Below are 25,446 nucleotides of genomic sequence, written 5' to 3' on the forward strand. Positions count from 1 at the left end.
CCTCCCCGGCCTCCCCGGCCTCCCCGCCGACCCGACCCGGCCCGGCCCGGCCCGACCCGACCCCATCCCATCCCCATCCCGCTGCCAGCCGATCCTCCATTTTCCAGCCGGCCCGGGAGCAGGAGCAGGAGGAGCAGGAGCAGCAGGAGCAGGAGGAGCAGGAGGAGCAGGAGGAGGAGGAGCAGCCGGGCCCAGGCCCCAGGCCCCCGGCCCCCGGCCCCCGGCCCGAGCCTCCCCCCGCCCCCCGCCCCGGACATGGCGGCCAACATGTACAGGGTCGGAGGTAAGACCCCCCCCTCCCCAGCCCGACCCCCTCCCCGAATTCCCCACCCCCCACCGCGCTTCCCGCCCCGGCCTCCCCCTCCCCCGCCAGGCCTCTTCGCCCGCCCAACCCCCCCTACCCACCCCCAACCGCCGCCCACAACCCCTCCTCTTGCCCCTGATCCCACCCCTATCTCCCCCCGGCCTCCTGCCCCAAATCATCCCCCCGAACCCCTGCTCCTAAAACCCCCATGTTCCCCCCCCCCCCCCGATCATCTTCCTCCCAAACTCCTGCCCCAGTCCCCCATCTCCCCCAATCATCTCCCCCAATCATCTCCCCCAATCATCTCCCCCAATCATCTCCCCCAATCATCTCCCCCAATCATCTCCCTCCAACCTCCTGCCCCAATCCCCCACCTACCCCATTCAGATCCAATCATCTCCTCCCATCACCTCCCCCAATCGTCTCCCCCAAATCTCCTGCCCCTAATCCTCCATCTCCCCCCAATCACCTGCCCCTAATCCCCCATCTCCCCCCACTCATCTTCCCCCAATCTCCTGCCTCTGATCCCCCATCTCCCCCCCGATCATCTCCCCCCAGCCTCCTGCCCCTAATCCCCGATCTCCCCCTAATCATCTCCCCCCAGCCTCCTGCCCCTAATCCCCCATCTCCCCCTAATCATCTCCCCCCAACCTCCTGCCCCTAATCCCCATCTCCCCCCACTCATCTCCCCCCACTCTCCTTCTAATCCCCCATCTCCCCCTAATCATTTCCCCCCCAATCTCCTGTCCCTAATCCCCCATCTCCCCCCAATCACCTGCCCCTAATCCCCCATCTCCCCCCACTCATCTCCCCCCACTCTCCTTCTAATCCCCCATCTCCCCCCAATCATCTTCCCCCAACCTCCCACCCCAATCCCCCATCTCCCCAATCATCTCCCCCCAACCGCCTGCCCCAATCCCCCATCTCCCCAGTCATCTCCCCCCCAACCTCCTGCCCCTAACTCCAATCTCCCCCCAGCCTCCTGCCCCTAAAACCCCCATCACCCCCAGTCATTCCCCCAATCATCCCCCCCACCTCCCCCCAATCATCCTCCCCCATCTCCCCCAGCCTCCTGCCCCAAAGGCGCCCTCCCCCAGCCCCCCAATCTCCCTTCAGTCATCCCCCCGGCCGCTCGGCCTCCTGCCCATAATCCCCTACCTCTCCATGGCTTCCTAAGGGAAAGCAGCATGGTCTAGTGGCTAGAGCCCGGGCCTGGAAGTCAAAAGGACCCGGGTACCCCAGGATCTGCCACTTCTCTAGTATGTGACCTTGGGCAAGTCACTTCACTTCCCTGGGCCTCAGTAACCTCATCTGTAAAAATGGGGATTAAGACCGTGAGCCCCATGTGGGACAGGGCCTACGTCCAACCCGATTAGCTTGTATCTGCCCCAGTGCTTAGAATAGTACCTGGCACATAGTAAGTGCTTAACACATGCTATTAAAAAAAAAAATCCAGCCTTCTTCTCCTAGCCTCCCCCAACCCTCCCATTTCCCCCTAGGCCATCTCTTCCTCCCTAACACTCCTTTCCCCCAGCATCCAGCCTCTTTTCTCCCTCAACCCAATCCCCCACCACCTCTCGCCCCCCAGCTCTTGGTCTCTTCCACCCAACTACCCCCAATTTCCCCCTTTCCTTTCAGCCTCCCTCCTCCCCAATCCCCTCTCTCAGTTTCCCTCCCCACCGTCACCAGATTGTCCGGTGAGGGGTCGGGATCTCCGAACCACTGGACCACAGCATCCGGGCCTGTCCCGGCCTCCCTGGCTTGACCGTTTCTTCCCTCGGCCAGTCGGACCCTGCCCCCCTGGGGTTGGTGGGATGGGGATCTGCCGCCGGGAGTGGGGGGCGACTGGGCCGGAATCACGGGAAGAGGCTGGGCCTGTAAACCAAAGAGGGCATCGCTTGGGCTGGGTTGAACTTGGTGGGTGCCAGGCCCTGAGGACAACTGTCACGCTCACCCGTGGACAGAAGCCGTGCCCCTTGGGTTTGGGACCCGGACCCCCGTGCCCGGCTTTCCTCCTTCCCCATTGAATGGGGCGCACTGAGCTCCTCACAGGTCCGAGGTTACCTCATGGTCTGGAGATTCGCACCGAGGCGAAGGCACGTATGGAGGTGGGGAATGGCGCCAAGCAGCGTTGGGTAGGCTACCTCACGGCCCCACGGGGACGTTTGCCGCCTTGTCCGGCCCCGAGAAAGTCAGGGCCTCATGTTGGACCCTGAGGTGGCGGTGTCGGAGAGGAAGCCGGGGCAGCTTCCACTTTGCTCCCCAGGAAAAGGATTGTGTGGCAGTTCAGGAGCGAAGCGGGCTCAGAAAGGGGGTGTTTTGATGTATCTCTCCCCCTTCTAGACTGCGAGCCCATTGTGGGCAGGGGTTGTCTCTATTTGCTGCTGAATTGTACTTTCCAAGCGCTTAGTACAGTGCTCTACATGCTGTAAGCGCTCAATAAATACAACTGAATGAATGAAATCCCCACAAAAGGCAGAGGGTTGCCACGGTACAACCGCACCTTGAATGATGCGTACCAAGGGACACGTCCCATTTTTACGGAGCGTGTAGAGGCGCGTATTTTGTTGTCCTTGGGTTCAAAGAAGACACCCCTGGCACTGAAATTCACCTCAGTGCCAGTGTGGCTGAAAAGGCCAGTGCGAGATCCATGGACAACTCGAACCCCCAAATGAAAGGACGGAGCGCAGATAGGGGCCCGGGAGGAGAAGGGGAACCAAGATGGCTTCCACGTGAGGAAAGCCTGAAAAGTTTAGGCCTTGTTGGTCTGGAAAGGAACAGGCCCAAAGGGGGTGTAAGTGATGACTATAGACTTAAAGGGTTAGAAATAAGGCCAGTAGGGTTGGAGGGGGTGGGTTCTTCTCCCCCAAAGTGGGTGGGTTTAAAACAAAGCTAGAAAAACGATTTTTCACAGCAGGAAAAGAAGTATTTCTTCCTGAAGGTCTAGACTGTAAACTCCTCCAGGGCAGGGACTGTGCTTCCAAATCCTATTGTACTGTATCTCCCAGGAGCAGGTAGAAGGGCTAGTCTGTACACTCCTTGTGGGTAGGTAGGGATTGTGTCCAGCACCTGTAATATACTCTCCCAAGAGTTTAATACAGTGCTTTGCACCCAGGAAGTCCTCAGTAAATATCATGGATTGATTTGTCGACGAGAAGTCCATTTTGGTTTCTTTGAGGGAAAAATTTATTGAAGCAGCAAGGCCTTAGGAAGCCACGGGCCTGGGAGCTAGAGGACATGGCTTCATTTATTCATTCAGTCGTATCGAACGCTTACTGTGTGCAGAGCACTGTACTGAGCGTTTGGGAAAATACAACATGACAATAAATGGTAACATTCCCTGCCCTCAACTAGCTAACAGTCTGGAGGGGGGGAAAGACAGACAGTAATACAGTTTAAAAAAATGACAGATATGGACATAAGTGGAGCTGGAAGCGGGGGAAGAGCAAAGGGAGCAAGTCAGGGAGACGCGGAAGGGAGTGGGAGATGAGTGGCGCTTAGTCTGGGAAGGCCTCTTGGAGGAAACGTGCCTTCAGTAAGGCTTTGGAGGATTGGGGGGTGAGTGTCTGTGGGATTTGAGGAGGGAGGGCATTCCAGGCCAGAGGCAGGAGGGAGGCGAGGGGACGACAATGAGACGGGCGAGATGGAGGCCCAGTGAGAAAGTTGGCACTAGAGGAGCAGAGTGTGCAGGTTAGGTTGTAAAAGGAGAGAAGCGAGGTGAGGTAGGAAGGGGCAAGGGGATGGACGGCTTTCAAGCCAATGAGGAGGTGTTTTGGTTTTGATACGGAGGTGGATGGGCAACCACTGGAATTTTTTGAGGAGCAGAGTGGTGACCTGTCCTGAACAGTTTTGTAGAAAAACGATCCGGGCCTCAGAGTTAAGTGTGGACTGGAATGTGATTAGGGTTCTAATCCTGACTCCCCACCACTGGCCTAATGTGTGACCTTGGACAAGTCACCTACCTTGTCTGTGCTCCAGTTTCCTCGACTGCAAAATGGGGATTCACTTCGTGTTCTCCTGATTACCTAGACCGTGAGCCCCGCGTGGGACATGTACTATGTCCGACCTGACCAACTTGTATCTACCCCAGTGTTTAAAATAGTGCTTGACCCACATAAGCGCTTAACAAATAGCATATTTTTAAAAAACAGTTTGGGGTGTTGGATGATCCATCCCTAATTTGAGGGTGGTTGTTGAGGAAGGCAACCAACATCTGGTACTTTTTAAGTGTCCTCATATCACAGTCTGAGTCAGAGTTCTGGGCTGAGCTGGAGGGAAGGCTGTCTGATCAGTGGTATTTATTGAGCTCCTGCTGTTGGTGGAGCACTGTACTAAGCTCCTGGGAGACTACAGGACAACTGAGTTGGTAGACACATCGGTTGCCCACAAGGAGCTCCAGGCTATAGTGTCCGATCCAGAACGGTTTTGCTCAGCGACTGGTGAGGCAGGGGCCTGCTAGCCTTTTGTTGTGTTCAGTGGTGATGTAGTGGATGGAGCCCAGACTTGAGAGTCAGGAGATTGTGGGTTCTAATCCCGGTTCCGCCACGTGTCCATTGTGTGGCCTTGGGTAAGTCTCTTAACTTCTCTGTGCCTCAGTTCCCTCATCTGTAAAATGGGGATTAAGACTGTGAACCTCACCTGGGACAGGGACTGTGTCCAACTCAATTTGCTTGTATCCTCCTCAGCGGTTAGTACAGTGCCTGGTACATAGTAAGCACTTAAATGCCACAGTTATTAACTAATCAGACGGTGATATTTATTAAGGTCAAAACACTAGACAAAGTACGTGGGAGAGGACAAGAGAAGCCCTTAGAGTTTCTAATCGGAAGGAGGCGGGACAAAAACGATCCGCAGACAGGGGAGATGGAAGAGCAAGGATTCATTCATTCCATAGTATTTATTGAGCACTCGCTATGTGCAGAACACTGTACTAAACGCTTGGAATGTACAATTTGCCAACAGATAGAGAAAATCCCTGCCCAGTGACCTGCTCACAGTCTAAACAGGGGAGACAGACAGCGAAACAAAACAGAACAAGACAAAACAAGACAACATCATCAAGATAAACAGAATCAAGGAGATACACACCTCATTAACAAAATAAATAGGGTAATAAATAGCAAGGATCCTGAAGCAGCATGGCCTAGTGGATAGGACACTGGACCTGTGAGACAGGACTTGGGTTCTAATCCCGGCTCTGCCACTTGTCTGCTGTGTGACTTTGGGCAAGTCGTTTCACTTCCCTGCACCTCAGTTCCCTCATCCGCAAAATGGTTATTAGGACTGTGAGCTCCATGTGGGACAGGGACTGTGTCCAACCTGATTAATTTATATCTACCCCAGCGCTTAGAAGAGTCCTTGACACATAGTAAGCGCTTAATAAAAGCCATCATCATTATTATATTATTCTCATCAAGTTGTTGGGATGACGGGGACGTAGGGGAAGCAGCATCTTGTAGTCGACAGAGCACGGGCTTGGGAGTCATAAGGCCATGGGTTCTAATTCTGTAAGGCCGTCGATTAGACTGTAAGCCCGTCAAAGGGCAGGGACTGTCTCTATCTGTTACCGATTTGTACATTCCAAGCACTTAGTACAGTGCTCTGCACATAGTAGGCGCTCAATAAATACTATTGAATGAATGAATAATTCCAGCTCTGACACTTGTCTGCTGTGTGGCCTAGGGCAAGTCACTTCACTTCTTTTGGCCTCAGTTATCTCATCTGTAAAATGGGGATTAAGACTAAGAGCCCTTAGTGGCACAGGGAATGTGTCCAACACGATTTGCTTGTATTCACCCTTGTGTTTATTACAGTGCTTGGTATATAATCAGTAATTAGCAAATACCGAAATTATTATTATCATTATTATGCAATCAAAACATACATGTATATCAAGTGTATAGTACTGAAAATGGATTTTTAAACTGCCCAAGAATCAAGGGTGGCAGTTGTGGATAATAATAATAATGGTATTTGTTAAGTACTTAGGATGTGTCAATGTGCTAAGCATTGGGGTAGATTCATTCAGTTGTGTTTATTGAGCACTTACTGTGTGCAAGAGCACTGTACTAAGCACTTGGGAAAGTACAGTACAGTAACAGATATAAGCTAATAAGTTTGTACGCCGTCCCTGCCCCACATGGAGTCACAAATCCCCATTTGTACTGATGAGGTAATGGAAGCCCAGAGAAGTGAAGTGGCTTGCCCAGCGCCACACAGCAGGCAAGTGACGGAACCAGGATTAGAACCCAGGTCCTTTGACTCTGTCCTATGCTCTTTCCACTTGGCCACGCTGCTTCACATGGGATGCAACCAGTGTGCTGTGAACTCGTCAGGGAAACCTTCCTGGAGGAGGAGGGCTTTTAGTAGCATTGTCGATCAGTTCAAAGATGCTCGCCAGTCGCCAGTCTGCTTCCATGTAAATGTCTCTGCGAGGGAGACTTTGGCAGGCTAGGTCCATGGAGATCCAGTCGGAGCCCCTTTTGGGGCTCAGACCCCACTGGTGAGGACAGGACATGCGTTCACTTGTTTTTGGGGTTGCCCCGTCATCCCCAAAAACCATCCGCACTCTTGCGGCGTCACACTTAGCAAAACAGCCAGCCGGTAAGGGGAAAAGAGTGGGGTCTGGTCTCAGACCTGAGACCCCTCCCCACCACCATCATCGGATTCTTTTCCCCTATTTGGTAAGTCGTTGCGGAGTGGTTTAGTGAAGAAGCTGGGGGGTGGGGAGATTTTTTTTCCACTTTCTCATCAACCAGGGGAAAAGAGGCAGCGTGGCTCAGTGGAAAAGAACCTGGGCTTGGGAGTCAGAGGTCATGGGTTCGAATCCCTGCTCTGCCACTTGTCAGCTATGTGACTGTGGGCAAATCACTTCACTTCTCTGGGCCTCAGTTCCCTCATCTGTAAAATGGGGATGAAGATTGTGAGCCTCACGTGGGACAACCTGATTACTTTGTATCTACCCCAGGGTTTAGAACAGTGCTCTGCACTTAGTAAGCGCTCAACAAATACTAACTTTTTTTTTTTACCTTCTCTGTGTCCCAGTTTCTCCATCTGTAAAATGGGGATTAAATCCCCCTGATCTTAGAACAGCACATGGCCATAGTAAGCACTTCAAGTACCAGTATTATTAAAAGGGAAAAGCAAGAGATGGAAAACAGAAGAGAAAAATTAACAGCAACAACAAAAATAAGCCAGTCGTATTTATTGAGTGCTTACTGGGTGCAGGGCACAGTACTAAGTACTTGGCAGAGGACAGTAAAACAAAATAGCAGACGCATTCCCTACCCACAACAAGCTTGCAGACTAAACGGGGAGAAAGACATGGAATATAAATAAATAAATGACAGATATGTACATAAATGTTGGGAGGCTGGGAACAGGGTGAATAAAGGGAGCAAGTCAGGATGACATAGAAGGGAGTGGGAGAAGAGGAAAGGAGGGCTTAGTCAAGGAAGGCTTCTAGGCGGAGCCGGGCCTTCGATAAAGGTTTGAAGGAGGGAAGAATCACTGGCTGTGGATATGAAGAGGGAGGACAGTCCGGACCAGAAGCTGTTACCCCTCCGCTCAACAGGGCAGGCCAGAGCTGGGAAACGGGCACAGCCCGGAGGGCAGCTGGGCGAGTGCAGGGAGGCGGGTCATTTTAGGCAGCGGCACGGCTCCCCAAGCCCCGAGCTGGCTTGGAAGACAGGAGGCCTGGCAATCGTCCCTCTGCAAAACACCCCTCCGGTCGGCTGAGGAAAGAGCCCGTGGGCACTCTGCTTAGCGGACACGTGCCTGGGCTCGCCCACGACCGGGGCACCGGCTCTGGGAACTGCCGATCACCCCGGCCTTCTAAGGTGGAGAGGTGCTGAGCAGTTTCCCGGTGCCCCAAGCCGAGAGGAGCAGTGGGGAAGCGACATTCGTGGAGAATGAGGGAGTAGGGTGGAGAATCAATCAAGTGATGTCTTATTTATTGAGCGCTTACTGCATGCAGAGCACTGTACCACGTGCTTGGGCGAGTACAGTAGAACAGTACAGTATAATGCGCTTACAGTCTAGATGGGGAGATGGACATTAATATAAATGACAGATGTGGACATAAGAGCTGTGGGGCCGAGGGAGGGGTGAGGAAAGGGTGAAAATCCAAGGGCAGTGGCTGAACAGAAGGGAATGGGAGAAGAAGAAATCTCCAAGCCCACTCTCTGGATGTCACCAGCCAGGAGCCGGGGATCCAGGTGTCCCCCAAAACCCACTGCAAAAGGAAAATGGCTCATCCAGCAAACTGGGAGCCAGCTTGTGCAGTTTTGTCGAGGGAGAGTCTCAATAATAATTGTGGTATTGTGAATTCCCCTCTAGACTGTAAGCTAGCTGTGGGCAGGGAACGTGTCTACAGACTCTGTTATGTTTTATTCTCCCAAGCGCATAGTACAGTGCCCTGCACAAAGTAAACACTCTAATAAGATCGGTATTGAAGTGCTTACTTTGTGTCAAACACTGTACTAAGTATTGGGGCTGATTGAAGATAATCAGGTGGACACGGTCTTGGCTCCAGTAAGAAATCCTGCTTTACAGTTAAAGGAAGCCAAAGCCCAGAAAAGTGAAGCTGCATGGCCTTGTGAAAGAGCAGGAGCCTGAGAGTCAGAGGACCCGGGTTCTAACCCCGGCTCTGCCACTTGCTTGCTGTGTGACCTTGGGCTGATCATTTAACTTCTCTGCACCTCAGTTTCCTCAACTGTAAAATAGAGGTGAAATACCAGTTCTCCTACATAGTCACTCGTATTTATTAAGTACTACTGATCAGAGCACTGTACTAACACTTGGGAGAGTACAATATAACAATAAACAGACACATTCCCTGCCCACAAGGAGCTTATAGTCTAGACAATGAATTTAGAATGTGGGGCAGGGACTAAGTCCTACCTGATTACCTTGTATCTACACCAGGACTTAGAACAATGCTTGACAGTAAGCGCTTATCACACACCATAAAACAAGCCCAACACACACCATAAAACAAGCCCACCCCCAGATCACACTTCCAATGAACAGAATATTGGCCATTGGAAGTGGTTCTGAAAGGGAAGTGTGGATGTTTTAGGTAGACTTTGAAGATGGGGAGGAGAGCGGTGATCACACCAAGAGAGGAGTGCTGCGGTGGTTGGCGTAGATGCTGAACTTGCTGGTTTGGAAGGCAGACCAGGCTGGCTCTTATTTTCTTCATGGGAAATTCTCCCTGCAGGAAGTCCGGGGTGCATCTGGGGGAATTCCCAGGAGGCCATGGGGAAGTTGTTATTGGATAGAGAGCTGGGAAGTGTCAGGAAAAAGAAGGAGTGGTGTGCTCTGCTGGAGGCGGGGGGGGGGGGGGGGGGGGGGGCGTTGGTAGTTTCAGGGTGGGCATTTTTTAGCTCCGGGCAAAGGAGACAGACAGCAGAAAGCGGGGAGGTGGAGGAGAATGTCTGCCCGGGCCGAGAGTGGACGTGGCTGGAGAACGTGAGCTTCTGAGAGAGGAATCAAGGCCTGGGCTCTATATCGGAGGGTTTTTTGGGAAATGAGAATGTGAATGACGATGCTGGGAATCGGTCGGTATTCCATGTTGTGTCGGAGGGAGACAATGACTCTCTCCCCCTTCAAAACCTTATTGAAGGCATGTCTCCTTCAAGATGCTGTCCCTGACTAAGCCCTCCTTTCCTCTTCTCCCTCTCCCTTCTGCGTCACCCTGACTTGCTCCCTTCATTCATTCCTCCCTCCCAGACCCACAGCACTTATTTCCGTGTCTGCAATTCATTTCTATTAATGTCTGTCTCCCCCACTAGACTGTAAGTTCGTTGCGGGCAGGGAATGTCTGCTTATTTTTGTATTGTGCTCTCCCAAACGCTTAGTACTTTGAATGAAAGGGAGAAACAAATTATATGTGTGGTATTTGTTAGTCAGTGGTATTTATTGAGTGCCGACTGTGTGCCTAGCATCGTACCAAGTACTTGGTACTGTACTATGTGCTTTCTGTTTGTGGAGCGCTAGGATAAATGCAGGATAATCAGATCGGATGCACTCCCTGTCCCACTTGAGGCATACAGACTTCTTGTCTCACAAGCATTTAGTACAGTGCTCTGCAGACAGTAAACGCTCAATAAATCTGATTGTCTGACTGACAGACTAAGGAGGAGGAAGGACAGGCATTTCACCTCCATTTTAGGAATGAAGAAACTGAGGCCCAGCAAAGTGAAGTCACTTTCCCAAGGCAGCAGAGCAGACAACTGGCGGGGCTGGGATTAGAACCCAGGACTCCTGGCTCAAAGGCTAGAGCACGGGCCTGGGCTGTGATCCCGGGCTCCGCCACTTGTCTTCTCTGAGACCTTGGGCTTGTCACTTAATTTCTCTGTGCCTCAGTTCCCTCATCTAGAAAAGGAGGATTAAACCTGTGGGACATTGCGTCCAACCCGGTTAGCTTGTATCCACCCTAGCGCTTCGTTCAAGTGCCTGACACATAGTAAGTGTTGAACAAGTACTGTAAAAAAACCCAAAGCACCTACTGGAAGGTCGGTAGGGTCGGTAGGGGGTCTATTTAGTTGCCATTGTTTTTACGAGATGTTCTTCCCCTTGACGCTGTTTATTGCCATTGTTCTTGTCTGTCTGTCTCCCCCGATTAGACCGTAAGCCCGTCAAACGGCAGGGACTGTCTCTATCTGTTGCCGACTTGTTCATCCCAAGCACTTAGTACAGTGCTCTGCACATAGTAAGCGCTCAATAAATACTATTGAATGAATGAATGAATGAGTGAAAGGCAGAAACAGGCACTTCCGGGTCCCACCCCAAGCCGACTTCCACGAGTGGACCGTGTACCTGAAAAGAGGAGACCACCCCGCGCCTGCCTGGGAATCAAAGACCAGAGCTCACAGAGACCGTCTCGGTTCAAACACTTTGCTCCTCTAAGGCCAGCCTACTCCCTGTACCTTGATCTCGTCTATCTCACCGCCGACCCTTCGCCCACATCCTCCCTCTGGCCTGCAACTCCTTCCCGCTTCGTTTACAGCAAACCACCGCTCTCCCCAGCTTCAAAGCCCTATTAAAATCACATCTCCAAGACTAAGCCTTGGCAGCTCTGACTCCCTCTCCCTTCAGCGTCACCTCTGCACTTGGATCTCTGCCCTCTTGAAGCATCGGATGTTCACCCCACTCTCAGCCCCAGAGCACTCTACGTCCCTATCTGTAATTTATTTTCATGCTTGTCTTCCCCTTGAGATTTTAAGCTCCTGTGGGCATGTCCCGGGTCTAGAGGATCCAGCCACATCAGCCGGCCCCCGACGAGCTCCAGGGGTCCCGAGTCTGAGCCGTTCATTACCGGTTCGTCCTGGTTAAGAGGGTGGCCTACTAGATAGATCTCGGGCCTGGGAGTCAGAAGGGCTGGGTTCTAATCCCGGATCCACCACCTAATAATTGTGATATTTTTTAAGCTCTTACTATGTGCCAGGCACTGTACTAAGTGCTGGGGCAGATACAAGGTAGTCGGGTTGGTCACAGTCCCTGTCCCACACTGGGCTCACAGTCTCCATCCCCACTTTACAGGTGAGGTAACTGAAGCTCAGAGAGGTGAAGTGAGTTGCCTAAGATCAGCGTTTAGAACAGTGCTTTGCACATAGTAAGCGCTTAATATATGCCATCATTATTATTATTATCATCATCACACAGCAGGCAAGTGGCGGAGCCAGGATTATAATAATAATAATGTTAGTATTTCTTAAGCGCTTAGTATGTGCCGAGCACTGTTCTAAATGCTGGGTAGATACAGGGTAATAAGATTGTCCCATGTGAGGCTCACAGTCTTGGTCCCCATTTTCCAGATGAGGTAACTGAGGCACCGAGAGGTTAAGTGACTTGCCCAAAGTCACACATCTGACAGGTGGCGGAGTCGGGATTAGAACCCATGACCTCTGACTCCTAAGACCTTGCTCTTTCCACTGAGCCACGCTGTTCTTCTGACTCCCAGGCCTTTGCTCTGTCCACTAGGCCCCACTGCTGTGTGACCTTGGGGAAGTCACTTCACTTTTCTGGACCTTAGTTACCTCATCTAGAAAATGGGGATTAAGACTGTGAGCCCCATGGGGGACAGGGACAGTCTTTCCTGATTAGCTCGTATCTACCCGTAGCCTTAAGAATGGTGCTTGACACAATACACACTTAAATAAAAAAAAACTAAAAAAAAAGCCTGTGGCAACTCTTCCCTTCCCTGGAGATTATTTGTATTAATATCTGTCTGCACCTCTAAACTGTAAACTCATAGTGGGCAGGGAATGTGTTAGATTATGTTAATATGTTATGTGTTAATATATATATATCAGAGAAGCAGCGTGGCTCAGTGGAAAGAGCCCGGGCTTGGGCGTCAGAGGTCACGAGTTCGAATTCCGCCTCTGCCACTTGTCAGCTGTGTGACTGTGGGCAAGTCCCTTAACTTCTCTGTGCCTGTTACCTTATCTGTAAAATGGGGATTAACTGTGAGCCTCACGTGGGACAACCTGATTACCCTGTATCTACCCTAGAGCTTAGAACAGTGCTCGGCACATAGTAAGCGCTTAACAAATACCAACATTATTATTATTATATTCTCCCAAGCTCTTGGAACAGTGCTCTGCCTGCAGTAAGCGCTCAATAAATACCATCGATTGACTGGAATGTGTTGACCAACTCTGATGTATTACAGTTTCCCAAGTGCTCAGTGCAGTTTGCCTCTTTATTTGTTTTGATGTCTGTCTCCCCACTTCTAGATTGTGAGCCTGTTCTTGGTCAGGGATTGCCTCTCTTTATTGCTGAATTTCACTTTCCAAGCGCTCAGTACAGTGCTCTGCACACAGTAAGCGCTCAATAAATACCACTGAATGACTGAACCCAGTGCTTGGCACTGTTAGTAAGCGCTTAACAAATGCCATAGTTGTTAGGCAGACGGATGACCTTCGAAGCCGGGGAGTGAAATGTAGATGCCCGAGGAAGCTGTCCTTCCTCTTCCCTTAGCTTCCGCCTTGGATGCTCACTCATTTTCCCCGGGCCCGCGTCTCCCTCGGGTCAGAGTGATAATGCGCATCCCATCTGAAGCCACAGTGGCCCGTAAACACGGGCGACCGAATCCCCGAAAAGGCGAGCGGAGCACTTCATGAGCACCTCCAAATAATGAGGCAATGGAAGCCTCTCAAAATGGTAATGACCCAAGAAGGGGCAGACGGGTAGCGTAATAATTCACCAAGCCTACTTGAAGAGGAGGAGAAGGAGAATAAAACGAGGTTTCCCTCGCCATCTGTCATTTGATCAACAATGGTATTTGAGTGCTTACTATATGCAGAACACTGGACAAAGCGCTTGGAAGGGTATAATACGAAAGAGTTGGCGGCCATGATCCTTATCCACAACGGACGATATATAGTGGGAGTGGTAAGAGGAACGAGCATCACAGAACGAAGGTGCCAAATGGAAATATCAGAACAATTGATTGTATATGGATTGCCATATATTCTTGTGTAATCGTTCCCCCTTTTTGAGGAGGAAATCGATTTTTTTTTTTCATGGGGGGAAGTTATCACATAATTTTAAGTAGTGCTAGCCAAGCACGAGGGGGAGGAGAACCAAAACAAGGGGGTGGAGGGTGTGATTCATCAAGACTGCTGTGAGGCAGAGGAGGAGGAGGAAAAGTAATAATAATTATGGTATTTGTTTAGTGCTTACTATGTGCCAGGCACTGTACTAAGGGCTGGGGTGGAAGCAAGCAAACCGGATTGGACACAGTCGCTTGTCCCACGTGGGGCTCACAAGTCTCAATCCCCATTTCAAAGATGAGGTAACTGAGGCCCAGTGAAGTGTCTTGTCCAGGGTCACACAGACAAGTGGCAGAGCTGGGATTAGAACCCAGGACCTTCTGACTCCCAGGTCCGGGCTCTAGCCACTACGCCATGCTGGTGAGGGATAATTAATTCGTCGAGTGCCCGTTGTATGCCACCCTTCCGTGGGTGCATTGGACGTAAAAGATGCTGCCCCAAATGCCCTTACCTCCCTCCTCCTCCTTTTTTCTTCACTTTTTTCTCTCCCTTGCCTAACTGTGGCTATGTATTATTAATTAATTGAACAATTTAATATTAGCATCATCCAGTGCGACCAATTATTCCGATAGTCATTTCGAGGCATTTGTTATTGCTAGACACACCTCTTAATATGAATTATTTAACAGCTCCACCCCGGTTTTAATGTTACAGAAATTGGGTCAGAAAGTGAAGTAGTTCTTTGAGGAAAATATAGTAGATTCATAAACGCTATGGCCAGGTAAAAATGAGTACACAGGCATTGGGATATTATTAGGTTGCTGGGAATTAATGAGGGAATTAGGTGAGATTTATTTATTTATTTTTAAGGAGGGGGAAGAGTTGAGGTCTGGTAAATTTATTTATATTAATGTCTCCCCCTCTAGACTGTAAGCTCGTTCATTCATTCATTCAATAGTATTTATTGAGTGCTTGCTATGTGCAGAGCACTGTACTAAGCGCTTGGAATGTACAAATCGGTAACAGATAGAGATGGTCCCTGCCGTTTGATGGGCTTACAGTCTAATTGGGGGAGACGGACAGACAAGAACAATAGCAATAAGTAGAATCAAGGGAATGAACATCTCATTAAACAATAGCAAATAAATAGAATCAAGGCAATGTACATTTCATTAACAAAATAAATAGGGTAATGACAAAATAAATAGGGCAATGACAAAATAAATAGGGTAATGACAAAACAAATAGGGTAGCAGGGAATGTGTCTGTCTATTATTGTACTCTCCCAAGCGCTTAGTAGAATGCTTTGCACACAGTGAGCGCTCAGTAAGTATGATTGAATGAGGGAATGAATGAAAGTAAATTGCAGGTGTGGGGAAGGGGGAGGTTTTCAGGTGAGAGATCCGAGATTCCTTTGAATCTATGCTTGCTCTCCCTGGCTCCTGGATCCTAGCCCTGCTTTCTTCCCCCCGCCCCGCCCATTCCCTTGGATTTTCTTCTGAGCCAGGTCTAGGATAGGGAAGCCTGTCTGGTTTTTTACCCAGGTCTGACACGGTGTCACTTGGCCCTGGGATTCTCCTTCCGATAAAACACTTCGGAAAGTTTTGCGATCATAGTTATTGAGCGCTTACTGTACGCAGCGCACTGTCCTAAGTGGAGGGTGGGATAGAGTTTTTTTTGTTGTTGTTTTTTTTTTTAGGGGAGGTGGTATTTAAGTGCTTACTATGTGCCAGACACTGTACTGAGCGCTGGGGTTGACACAGGCTCATCACTTTGGTCACAATCCATGTCCCACATGGGGCTCACAGTCTTAATCCCCCTTCTGAGAAACAGTATAGTTTAGTGGAAAGAGCGCAGGCTTGGGAGATGGGGTCGTGGGTTCTAATCTTGGCTCCGCCACTTATCAGCTGTGTGACTTTGGGTAAGTCACTTGACTTCTCTGTGCCTCAGTTACCTCATCTGGAAAATAGGGATGAAGACTGTGAACCCCACGTGGGACAACCTGATTACCTTTATTATCTTCCCCAGCGCTTAGAACAGTGTACATAGTAAGTAACATGGTATTCGTTACCATCATTATTATTATTTGTATCAATGAGGTAACTGAGACCCAGAGAAGCGAAGTGACTTGCCCAAGTTCACACAGCAGACAAGTGGCGGAGCTGGAATTCTGACTCCTAAGCCCGTGCTCTGTATTCCCTAGGCCATGCTGCTTCGCATCTAGAACAGTTAGTAGACGCTATCCCTGCCCACAGAGAGTTTCCAATCTCTAGCGGGGAGGCAGCCATTATGCTTCCGAGTGATGAGTTAAAATGGAGAGCATGTCTTTCTCCAGTTTTTCAGGAGATTTTTTTTTTGTTGGGAAAAGCCGGGCGGACAAACTCTCCCTGGTCTGTGTTCATAGTCTTACTGAGCTCTGCTGGGAAGGAAATATATTTAGCCATCCATATTCAAAGAAGACACCATTGATGGTGAATTACACCTAGGAGCGCGTGGGTGAAGGAAGAGGCCAGTGTGGGTGGGATCCACAGTCCCGGCCCCGGCATGCACACCAAAAGGGTAAATGGAAAACGCTTACTTCTCTGTGCCTCAGTTACCTCATCTGTAAAATGGGGATTAAAAACTGTGAGCCCCACATGGGACAACCTGATCACCTTGTATCCCCCCAGCGCTTAGAACAGTGCTTTGCGCATAGTAAGCGCTTAACAAATACCACCATTATTAATTATGGTATTTGTTAGTGCTTACTAAGTGCCAAGCACTGTTTTAAGTTGATACAAGGTAATCAGGTTGTCCCATGAGGGGTTCACAGTCTTCTTCCCCATTTTACAGATGATGTAACTGGGGCACAGAGAAGTTAAGTTGCTTGCCCAAGGTCACACATAGACAAGTGGCAGAGCCAGGATTCTGTCTGACCTTGTTTCTCTGTGTGAAGCTTTTGCTCAAAGAGCTGTCGCCTTCTTCCTCATCATCAGAGCGCTGAGCAGAGCGCTGTATTAACGATTAGCGATGCACCAGAGATGGTAGACACGTTCCCTGCACGCAGCGAGCTTACGGTCTAGAGGGGTGGCAGGGAGCCATAAATTGTTGAGTGCTTACGGTGTGCAGGGCACTGAACCAAGTAGTCGGGAGAGTACGATAGAGTCGTTAGAGAAGAACCCGGCCCTCAAGGAGCTTACAGTCCGACGGGCCACGATCCGAGGCGTTCGAGGAATGTCTGGAGAAACGACCCGGGCGGCGGAGCCAAGGGGTGCCCTCCCCAAATGCCTCCCAGTTTTCAGCTGGGACGCTGCCACGTCTGAGGCCTTGTTTTACCGCGGTTCTAAGCCGCTTCCTCTGCCCTCCTTGCTTTCAGTTTCCCGATTTCAGCCCTCCACAAAGCAGCTGTTGGGTTGTCCTGTTATCACTCATTGTCTTCACACGTTCCACCCAGCCCAACTCTGTGAAGGTGAACAGACAAAACTCAGTAAATAGTTTGGGGTTCAAGGGGGGAAAACGTCACTATCCCTAAAGGGGAATTCCCTGGAAGGGGAATTCCCCGGAAGGCTTCCAGGATTCTGGGGGCTCTCCCTTCTCTGTCAATCAATCATTCTTATTTATTGTTTACTGTGTGCAGAGCACTGTACCAAGCATTTGGGGGAGTACAATATAACAGAGTTGATAAAAACGTTCCCTCTGCACAACGAACTTAAAATCAATCGATCGTATTTATTGAGCGCTTTCTGTGTGCAGAGCATTGTACCAAGTGCTTGGAAGACTACAATTTAAGAGTTGATAGCCATGTTTCTTGCCCATGACAAATTTAGCATCAATCAATTGTATTTATTGAGTGCTTACTGCATGCAGAGCAGCGTGGCTTCGTGGAAAGAGCCCGGGCTTGGGAGTCAGAGGTCGTGGGTTCTGATCATGGCTCTGCCTCTGTGTCAGCTGTGTGACTTTGGGCAAGTCACTTCACTTCTCTGTGCCTCAGTTACCTCATCTGTATAATGGTTATTAAAACTGTGAGCCCCATGTGGGACAACCTGATTGCCTTGTATCTACCCCAATGCTTAGAACAGTGCTCGGCACATAGTAAGCACCTAACAAATACCAACATTATTATTATTATTACTAAGCAATTGGGAGAGTACAGTACAATAGAGATGGTAGACACATTCTGTCTTCAGGATATAGTCTACAGACTAGAGGTTTATATTTGAATTTTTATCCCATTTTCACTCCACCCTCAATCCCACAGCCCTTATGTGCCTATTGATAATTTATTTGAATAAACAGACCGACATTAAAATTCTTATGGGCAGTGCTCCATACACATTCAGCCCTCAAAAAATACGCTTCCCTATCTTGCTCATCACCCACTACACCCAGTGCTCTGTCATTCATTCATTCAATCGTATTTCTTGAGCGCATACTGTGTGCAGAGCACTGTACTCAGCACTTGGAAAGTACAATTTGGCACCAGATGGAGACAATCCCTACCCAACAACAGCCTCAGTCTATCCACTAGGCCACGCTGCTTCTCTGGGCTCTGCTTGAAGAAACAAAATTGCAGTGGTCGGGTTCGCCGGCCCTACTTTAACAGAGATGCAGCATGGCGTAGTGGTTAGACCACGGGCCTGGGCGTCAGAAGGCCATGGGTTCTAATCCTGACTCCCCCACTTGTCTGCTGGGCGGCTTTGGGCAAGTCACATCACTTCTGTGAGCCCCACGTGGGACAAGGGACTGCGTCAACCCGATTTGCTTGCATTCACCACAGCATTTAGTATAGTGCCTGGCACACAGTAAGCGCTTCACAAAGGCCACAGTTACTAGTATTCATTATTATCATTTGATATAGTAGGAGCATCTTTTGGGACCTGAGTTTCTGTTGAGTCTTGGCTTTGGAAGCCTTGGCTAGGAAAAGGAAAGGGGAAATGTAGAGGTTTTAATTGTGCGGAATTGGCTATTCAGTGGTTCAGGAAATGGCGGAGTCGCAGAGAGGGAGAAGTAGTAACAGTAATAATAATTATGATTTTAAGTGATTACTATGTGCCAGACCCTGTTCTAAGAGCTGGGGTAGATACAAGATAATTGAATTGGAAACAGTCCCTGACCCAACTGGCGCTTAGAGTCTTAATTCCCATTTTGCAGATGAGGGAACTGAGGCACAGAGAAGTTAAATGACTTGCCCAAGGTCACACAGCAGACAAGTGGCAGAGTCAGGATTAGAACCCAGGACCTTCCGACTCCCAGGCCCATGCTCTAGTCACTAAGCCATGCTGCTTCTTCCTAATTTCCTAAGCTCTAAAGGTAGGTGCTCTTCTGGCCCTAAACATCAGCAACTCCCTGCACCTCAACTGGCTAGTGGACAGAGTACGGTTCTGGGAATCAGAAAGACCTAGGTTCTAATTCCTGTTCCACCGCTTGCCTGCTGTGTGACCTAGGGTAAGTCACCTCCCTTTCTGTGGACCTCAATTCCCTCATCTGTAAAATGGAGAATAAGATTGTGAGCTCCATGTGGGACGGGGGCTGTGGCCAATCCGATGAGCTTATATTTAACCCCAGGGCTTAGTACAGAGCCTGGCACATAGTAAGTGCTTAACAAATGCCATAAAGAAACAAAAAAAAAACCCCAAACCCAACAACAGAACTGGCTGTTATTCCTAACATGGGCCTCAGGGGTACTGCAGGCTTTGGGGTCATTCATACATTGTATTTATTGAGCGTTTATTGTGTGCAGAGCACTGTACTAAGTGCTCCGGAGAGTACAGTATAACAAACAGACACATTCCCTGCCCACAACAAGCTGGGTTTCCTAATTATGGTATCTGTTAAGCGCTAACTATGTGCCAGGCACTGTACTAAGTGCTGGGATGGATACAAGCAAATCAGGTTGGACACAGTCATTCATTCATTCAATAGTATTTATTGAGCGCTTACTATGTGCAGAGCACTATACTAAGCGCTTGGGATGAACAAGTCGGCAACAGATAGAGACGGTCCCTGCCGTTTGACGGGCTTACTGTCTAATCGGGGGAGACGGACAGACGAGAATGATGGCGATAGACAGAGTCGAGGGGAAGAACATCTCGTAAAAACAATGGCAACTAAATAGAATCGAGGCGATGTACAATTCATTAACAAAATAAATAGGGTAACGAAAATATATACAGTAGAGCGGATGAGTACAGTGCTATGGGGATGGGAAGGGAGAGGTGGAGGAGCAGAGGGAAAAGGGGAAAATGAGGGTTTAGCTGTGGAGAGGTAAAGGGGGGATGGCAGAGGGAGTAGAGGGAGAAGAGGAGCTCAGTCTGGGAACGCCTCTTGGAGGAGGTGAGTTTTAAGTAGGGTTTTGAAGAGGGAAAGAGAATCAGTTTGGCGGAGGTGAGGAGGGAGGGCCTTCCGGGACCGCGGGAGGACGTGACCCAGGGGTCGACGGCGGGACAGGCGAGACCGAGGGATGGTGAGGAGGTGGGCAGCGGAGGAGCGGAGCGTGCGGGGTGGGCGGTAGAAAGAGAAGGGAGGAGAGGTAGGAAGGGGCAAGGTGATGAAGAGCCTTGAAGCCTGTCCCACGCAGGGCTCAATCCTAATTTTAATGATGAGGGAACTGAGGCCCAGAGAAGTGAAGTGACTTGACCACAGTCACACAGCAGACATGTGGCAGAGCAGGGATTAGAACCCAGGTCCTTCTGACTCCCAGGCCTGTGCACGATCCACTATGCCATGCTGCTCCTAGTAGATCTCCAGGACCCTCTGCTGTGGCCCCAGTTACTTCCATTCTCCCCTTTTCAGCTTGGATGCCAAGGATATCTGGGAGGGAGGGTGGGTCTAGGAGGCAGTCAGATCAGTCAATCAGTTGGATTTATCGAACTCTTACTGTGTACAGAGCACTGTGCTAAGCCCTTGGGAAAGTTCAATACAAGAGATTTGGTGGACATGATCTTTTTCTACATGGGGAAACAGATGTTTAAATAAATTACAGGTAGAGGAAATAGAGTATAAGGATCAGCATATCAAGAGAGCATAAGAATATGTCCAGGTGGGATTGAGAGCCAAAGGCGTAATACTTTCATTCAATAGTATTTATTGAGCACTTACTATGTGCAGAGCACTGTACTAAGCGCTTGGAATGAACAAGTCGGCAACAGATAGAGACGGTCCCTGCCGTTTGACGGGTTTACAGTCTAATCGATCTAATCTAGTCTAATCTAATACTAATAATATTAAATAATAGTAGGGAGTCACAGTTACCTGGTGGGGATTGGAAGACTGGCTCTAACATGCCCCCTGCCCATGTCTCTCCCCAGATAGTAGAGAAACAGCATGGCCTAGTGGATAGAGCACAGGCCGGGAGTCGGAAGGACCTGGGTTCTAATCCTGGCTCTGCCACTTGTCTGCTGGCTGACTTTGGGAGAGTCACTTCACTTCTCTGGGCCTCAGTGACCTCATCTGTAAAATGGGGATGAAGAATGGGAGCCCCATATGTGCCCAACCTGATTCACTTGCATCTATCCTAGGGCTTAGCACAGTGCTTGACACATAGTAAACGCTTAACAACCATCACCATTATTATATCGTGGCAGTACCCACCCCCAGGGCTTCCTCTAGGAATACTTGAATTTGTTTCCAAAAGGCCTTACTTAGACTGTTCCTTCATTCATTTATTTCTTCATTCACTTGCATTTAATGAGCGCTTACTGTGTGCAGAGCACTGTACTAAGTACTTGGAAGAGTACAAGAGAACAATAAACAGATACATCCCGTGTCCACAACAAGCTTACAGTCTTGATGGGGGGTGGAGAGACACATCAATATAAATAAATTACAGATATGTATGTAAGTACTGTGAGCCCTATGTGGGACCTGATTATCTTGTCTATCTCGATTACTGTTAGAGAAGCAGCATGGTGTAGTGGACAGAGCATGGGCCTGGGAGTCAGATGGTCTTGGGTTCTAATCCTGTCTCCACCATGTTTCTGCTGTGTAACTTTGGGCAAGTTACTTCACTTCTCTACGCCTCAGTTACCTCATCTGTAAAAAAAAAAATAAAATGGAGATTGAGTGTGAGCCCAATGTGGGACAGGGACTGTCCATCTTGATTAACTTGTACCTATCCCAGTGCTGAGAACAGAGCTTGGCACAGAGTAAGCACTTAACAATTACCACAATTAGTATTATTAGGTAATCCCCTGGACCATTTCTATGCTATATGGTCTTAGTGTCTAACTTTATCACTGGACATCTTATCTTGGCTGCTTCCTCTGACCCCTCCTTCCTGCCCTGTGGTTAAAACTGAGCTTTTTTTTTCAATTTTCAAACCTCTACCCCTTCCCAGCCTGCTCACACCCTGTGCTGAGACCCTACATTCCTCTCATTGGCCAATGTGGAGATTCTCGGTCCTATTCCTTGGAATTGTCTCTTCCTCCCAATATCCCTTCAGCCACAGCTGGTATCCAAGTTCCCACCTTTTCATCCCCCAGTGCGTGCAAAACCTGTTTGCTCCATTCATTCATTCGTATTTATTGAGCGCTTACTTCGACCTTCTGCAAAGCACTGGACTAGCGTTAACCTCAGCCTCCAGCCTCTCCCTACCTCACCCTCTCCGGAGCAAGATGGATTTACGTTAATATCCGTCTTCCCTTTCTAGACTGTAAGCTCATTGTGGGCGGAGAATGTGCCTATCAACTCTGTTGTGTTGTACTATCCTAGGTGCTTAGTGCAGTGCTCTACACACAGTTAAGCGCTTAATAAATGCGACTGATTCCTCAAGCATCACTCAATTGAGGTCACCTTTGCAGAAAGCCTGTAGTGATTCCCATTTGTTCCCCTTGTTGAATTAAAACTAAGGACATCTTCATTCAAGCACTCAGTACAGTGCTCTGCACACAGTAAGCGCTCAATAAATACGATCGAATGAATGAATCTCTTGCTACGTTTCCTGCATGGGTACTTATTTCCTCCTAGCTCAATCTTCTTGATTCCCCCACAAAAACTCTGCCTCCTCCTAGGTACTGAAAGTGCTCCTGGCCACATCCTTCTCTCCCGGATGTCAGGAAATAACCCACCTGCTTCAGGAAGCCTTCCATGATTAACTCCGCCTGCTTCAATTCACTCCTATGACTTATCTGCCTTGGCTGGTTGTTTTGAATTGAACAGTTGTGGGTGTGTGGCTTTTGTCATCCGCTGTTGGATTGTAAATCCCCTGAAGACCAGGACCCTCTTTGAGCCTTTCTAGTTTAATGTCCGTGGTCCTAGAACTCAGAGCCCAAGAAATTCTGTCAAAGGGCTGACTGATCTCCACTGTGCTCTTTCCACTAGAGGACAAGAAGTAGCGTGGCCTAATGGAAAGAGCCACAGGCCTGGGATTCGGAGGACCTGGGTTCCACTCCTGGCTCTGTCACTGCTGTGCGACCTTGGGCAAGTCACTTCACTGCTCTGTGCCTCTGCTAGCTCCTCGGTAAAATGGGAATTTAAAATTGCCCTTTCTCCCTCCTGTTTAGACTGCGAGCCTCATGGGACAAGGACGGTGTCTGACCTGATAAGCTTGTATCTTTCCCAGTAAGATACAAGATAGTAAGAGCCTAACAAAAACTGTCATTATTACTTTTTTTTATGGTATTTGTTAAGTGCTTACTACGTGCCAGGCACTGTTCTAAGCACTGGGAAAGGTACAAGCTAATGGGGTCAGACACAGTTCCTGTCCCTCATACGGCTCACAGTCTTCATCCCTGCTTTATAGATGAGGTGACTGCTTACTGTGAGCAGAGCACTGCGCTAAGCACTTAATAATGTTGGTATTTGTTAAGCGCTTACTATGTGCAGAGCACTGTTCTAAGCGCTGGGGTAGACACAGGGGAATCAGGTTGTCCCACGTGGGGCTCACAGTCTTAATCCCCATTTTACAGATGAGGTAACTGAGGCACAGAGAAGTTAAGTGACTTGTCCACAGTCACACAGCTGACTAGTGGCAGAGCTGGGATTCAAACCCATGACCTCTGACTCCAAAGCCCGTGCTCTTTCCACTGAGCCACGCTGCTTCTCACTTGGGAGAGTTGGTAATGATTATAATATTGATGGTATTTAAGCGCTTACTGTGTGCCAAGCACTGTTTTAAGCGCTGGGGTAAATACAAGCTATTCATATTGTCCCATGTGGGGCTCGCAGTCTTGATCCCCATTTTACAGATGAGGTAATTGAGGCACAGGGAAGTGAAGTGGCTTGCCCAAGATCACACAACAGACAAGTGGCGGAGCCGGGATTAGAACCCATGTCCTCTGACGCCCCAGCCTGTGCTCTTTCCACCAAGCCACGCTGCTTTCCCTACAGAAAATGACTCCTCTTTCAGATGAGATAACCTAGGCACCAAGAAGTAAAGTGACTTGTCCAAGGTCACACATCAGGCAAGTGGCAGAGCTGGGATAGAACTCAGGTCTCCTGACTCTGAGCGTGGCTAACTGGAAAGAGCCCGGGCTTGGGAGTCAGAGGTCGTGGGTTCTAATCCCGGCTCCGCCGCTTGCCAGCTGTGTGACTTTGGGCAAGTCACTTAACTTCTCTGTGCCTCAGTGACCTCATCTGTAAAATGGGGATTAAAACTTTGAGCCCCAAGTGGGACAACCTGATCACCTTGTATCCCCCAGCGCTTAGAACAGTGCTTTGCACATAGTAAGCGCTTAACAAATACCACCATTTTTTACTCTGCAAAGAGCAGATGCTCAATAAACTCTGATTTTTTTTTTCTCATCCCCTTCTTGCAACTACCCCAGAGAGCTTCCTCACCATCTACACCATAGACTGTAAGATCGTCATCTAGACTGTAAGCTCGTTCGGGGCAGGGATCGCGTCTGCTAATTAATTCTGTTATATTCTGCTCTCCCGAACACTTAGTACAGTGCTCTGCAGAAAGTGCTCACTAAATACCATTGATTGATAGATGAGATCACAGAGACCACCTGACTTCCTGTCCTGAGCTGCTTCTGCTCTGTCCCGGGGCTTCTCTAGGAAGCAGGAGGCGGGCAGAGAGGATGAGGAGAGTGAAATTTTTTGTTTTGTTGTCTGTCTCCCTTTTTTCTAGACTGTGAGCCAGTTGTTGGGTAGGGATTGTCTCTGTTCGTTGCCGAATTGTACTTTCCAAGTGCGTAATACAGTGCTCTGCACACAGTAAGCACTCAATAAATATGACTGAATGAATGAATAAGCACCATTGATTGATTTATCTTTAGCGCACAGCAGTGCAGTGCTGTACTAAAGCACTGGGGCAGTTAGAAGAGGATCAGATCTAAGTAGGAGGGGAGAACAGGGATTTAATCCGCATTTTTCAGAAGAGGGACCCGAGGCCCAGCGAAGTGAAGTGACTTACCCAAGGTCACACAGCAGCTGAGTGTTGGAGTCAGGATTAGAACCCAGGTCCTCTAACTCCCAAGCCTGTCCTATTTCTAGTAGGTCCTGCTGCTTCTCAGCCTTCATCTCCCTCCGTCTTCAACATGGGGAGACCTTAATGATCAAGGGGCCCCCCCGATCTCAGCGCCTGGACCCGATCTGACCAATCCAGGGTGATGGGTTTTCATTTATTACTCTTTAAAATCACTGCTCAGGAAGCCATGATTTCTTCTCCTTTTGAACCAGGCATGGTCTTGTTTGATGCAACCTCATGCTAAGAAGTTAGAA

The 25,446-nt window shown here is 49.3% G+C and overlaps 1 protein-coding gene across 10 annotated transcripts in view; it reads left to right on the forward strand.

Annotated features, from left to right (window-relative positions):
* Nucleotides 1-241: 241 nt before the first annotated feature.
* MTA1 (metastasis associated 1) overlaps nucleotides 242-25,446 on the forward strand; it is a 127,853-nt gene continuing 102,648 nt past the window's right edge. For all 10 annotated transcript variants that reach the window (XM_029063505.1, XM_029063515.1, XM_029063524.1 and 7 more), the window contains exon 1: nucleotides 242-283. In XM_029063505.1, the coding sequence (XP_028919338.1) occupies nucleotides 256-283 (28 nt within the window). In that variant the 5' untranslated portion in view covers nucleotides 242-255. The remainder of the gene's footprint in view (nucleotides 284-25,446) is intronic.

This window comes from Ornithorhynchus anatinus, chromosome 1 (assembly GCF_004115215.2).
Source record: "Ornithorhynchus anatinus isolate Pmale09 chromosome 1, mOrnAna1.pri.v4, whole genome shotgun sequence".
Lineage (NCBI taxonomy): Eukaryota > Metazoa > Chordata > Mammalia > Monotremata > Ornithorhynchidae > Ornithorhynchus > Ornithorhynchus anatinus.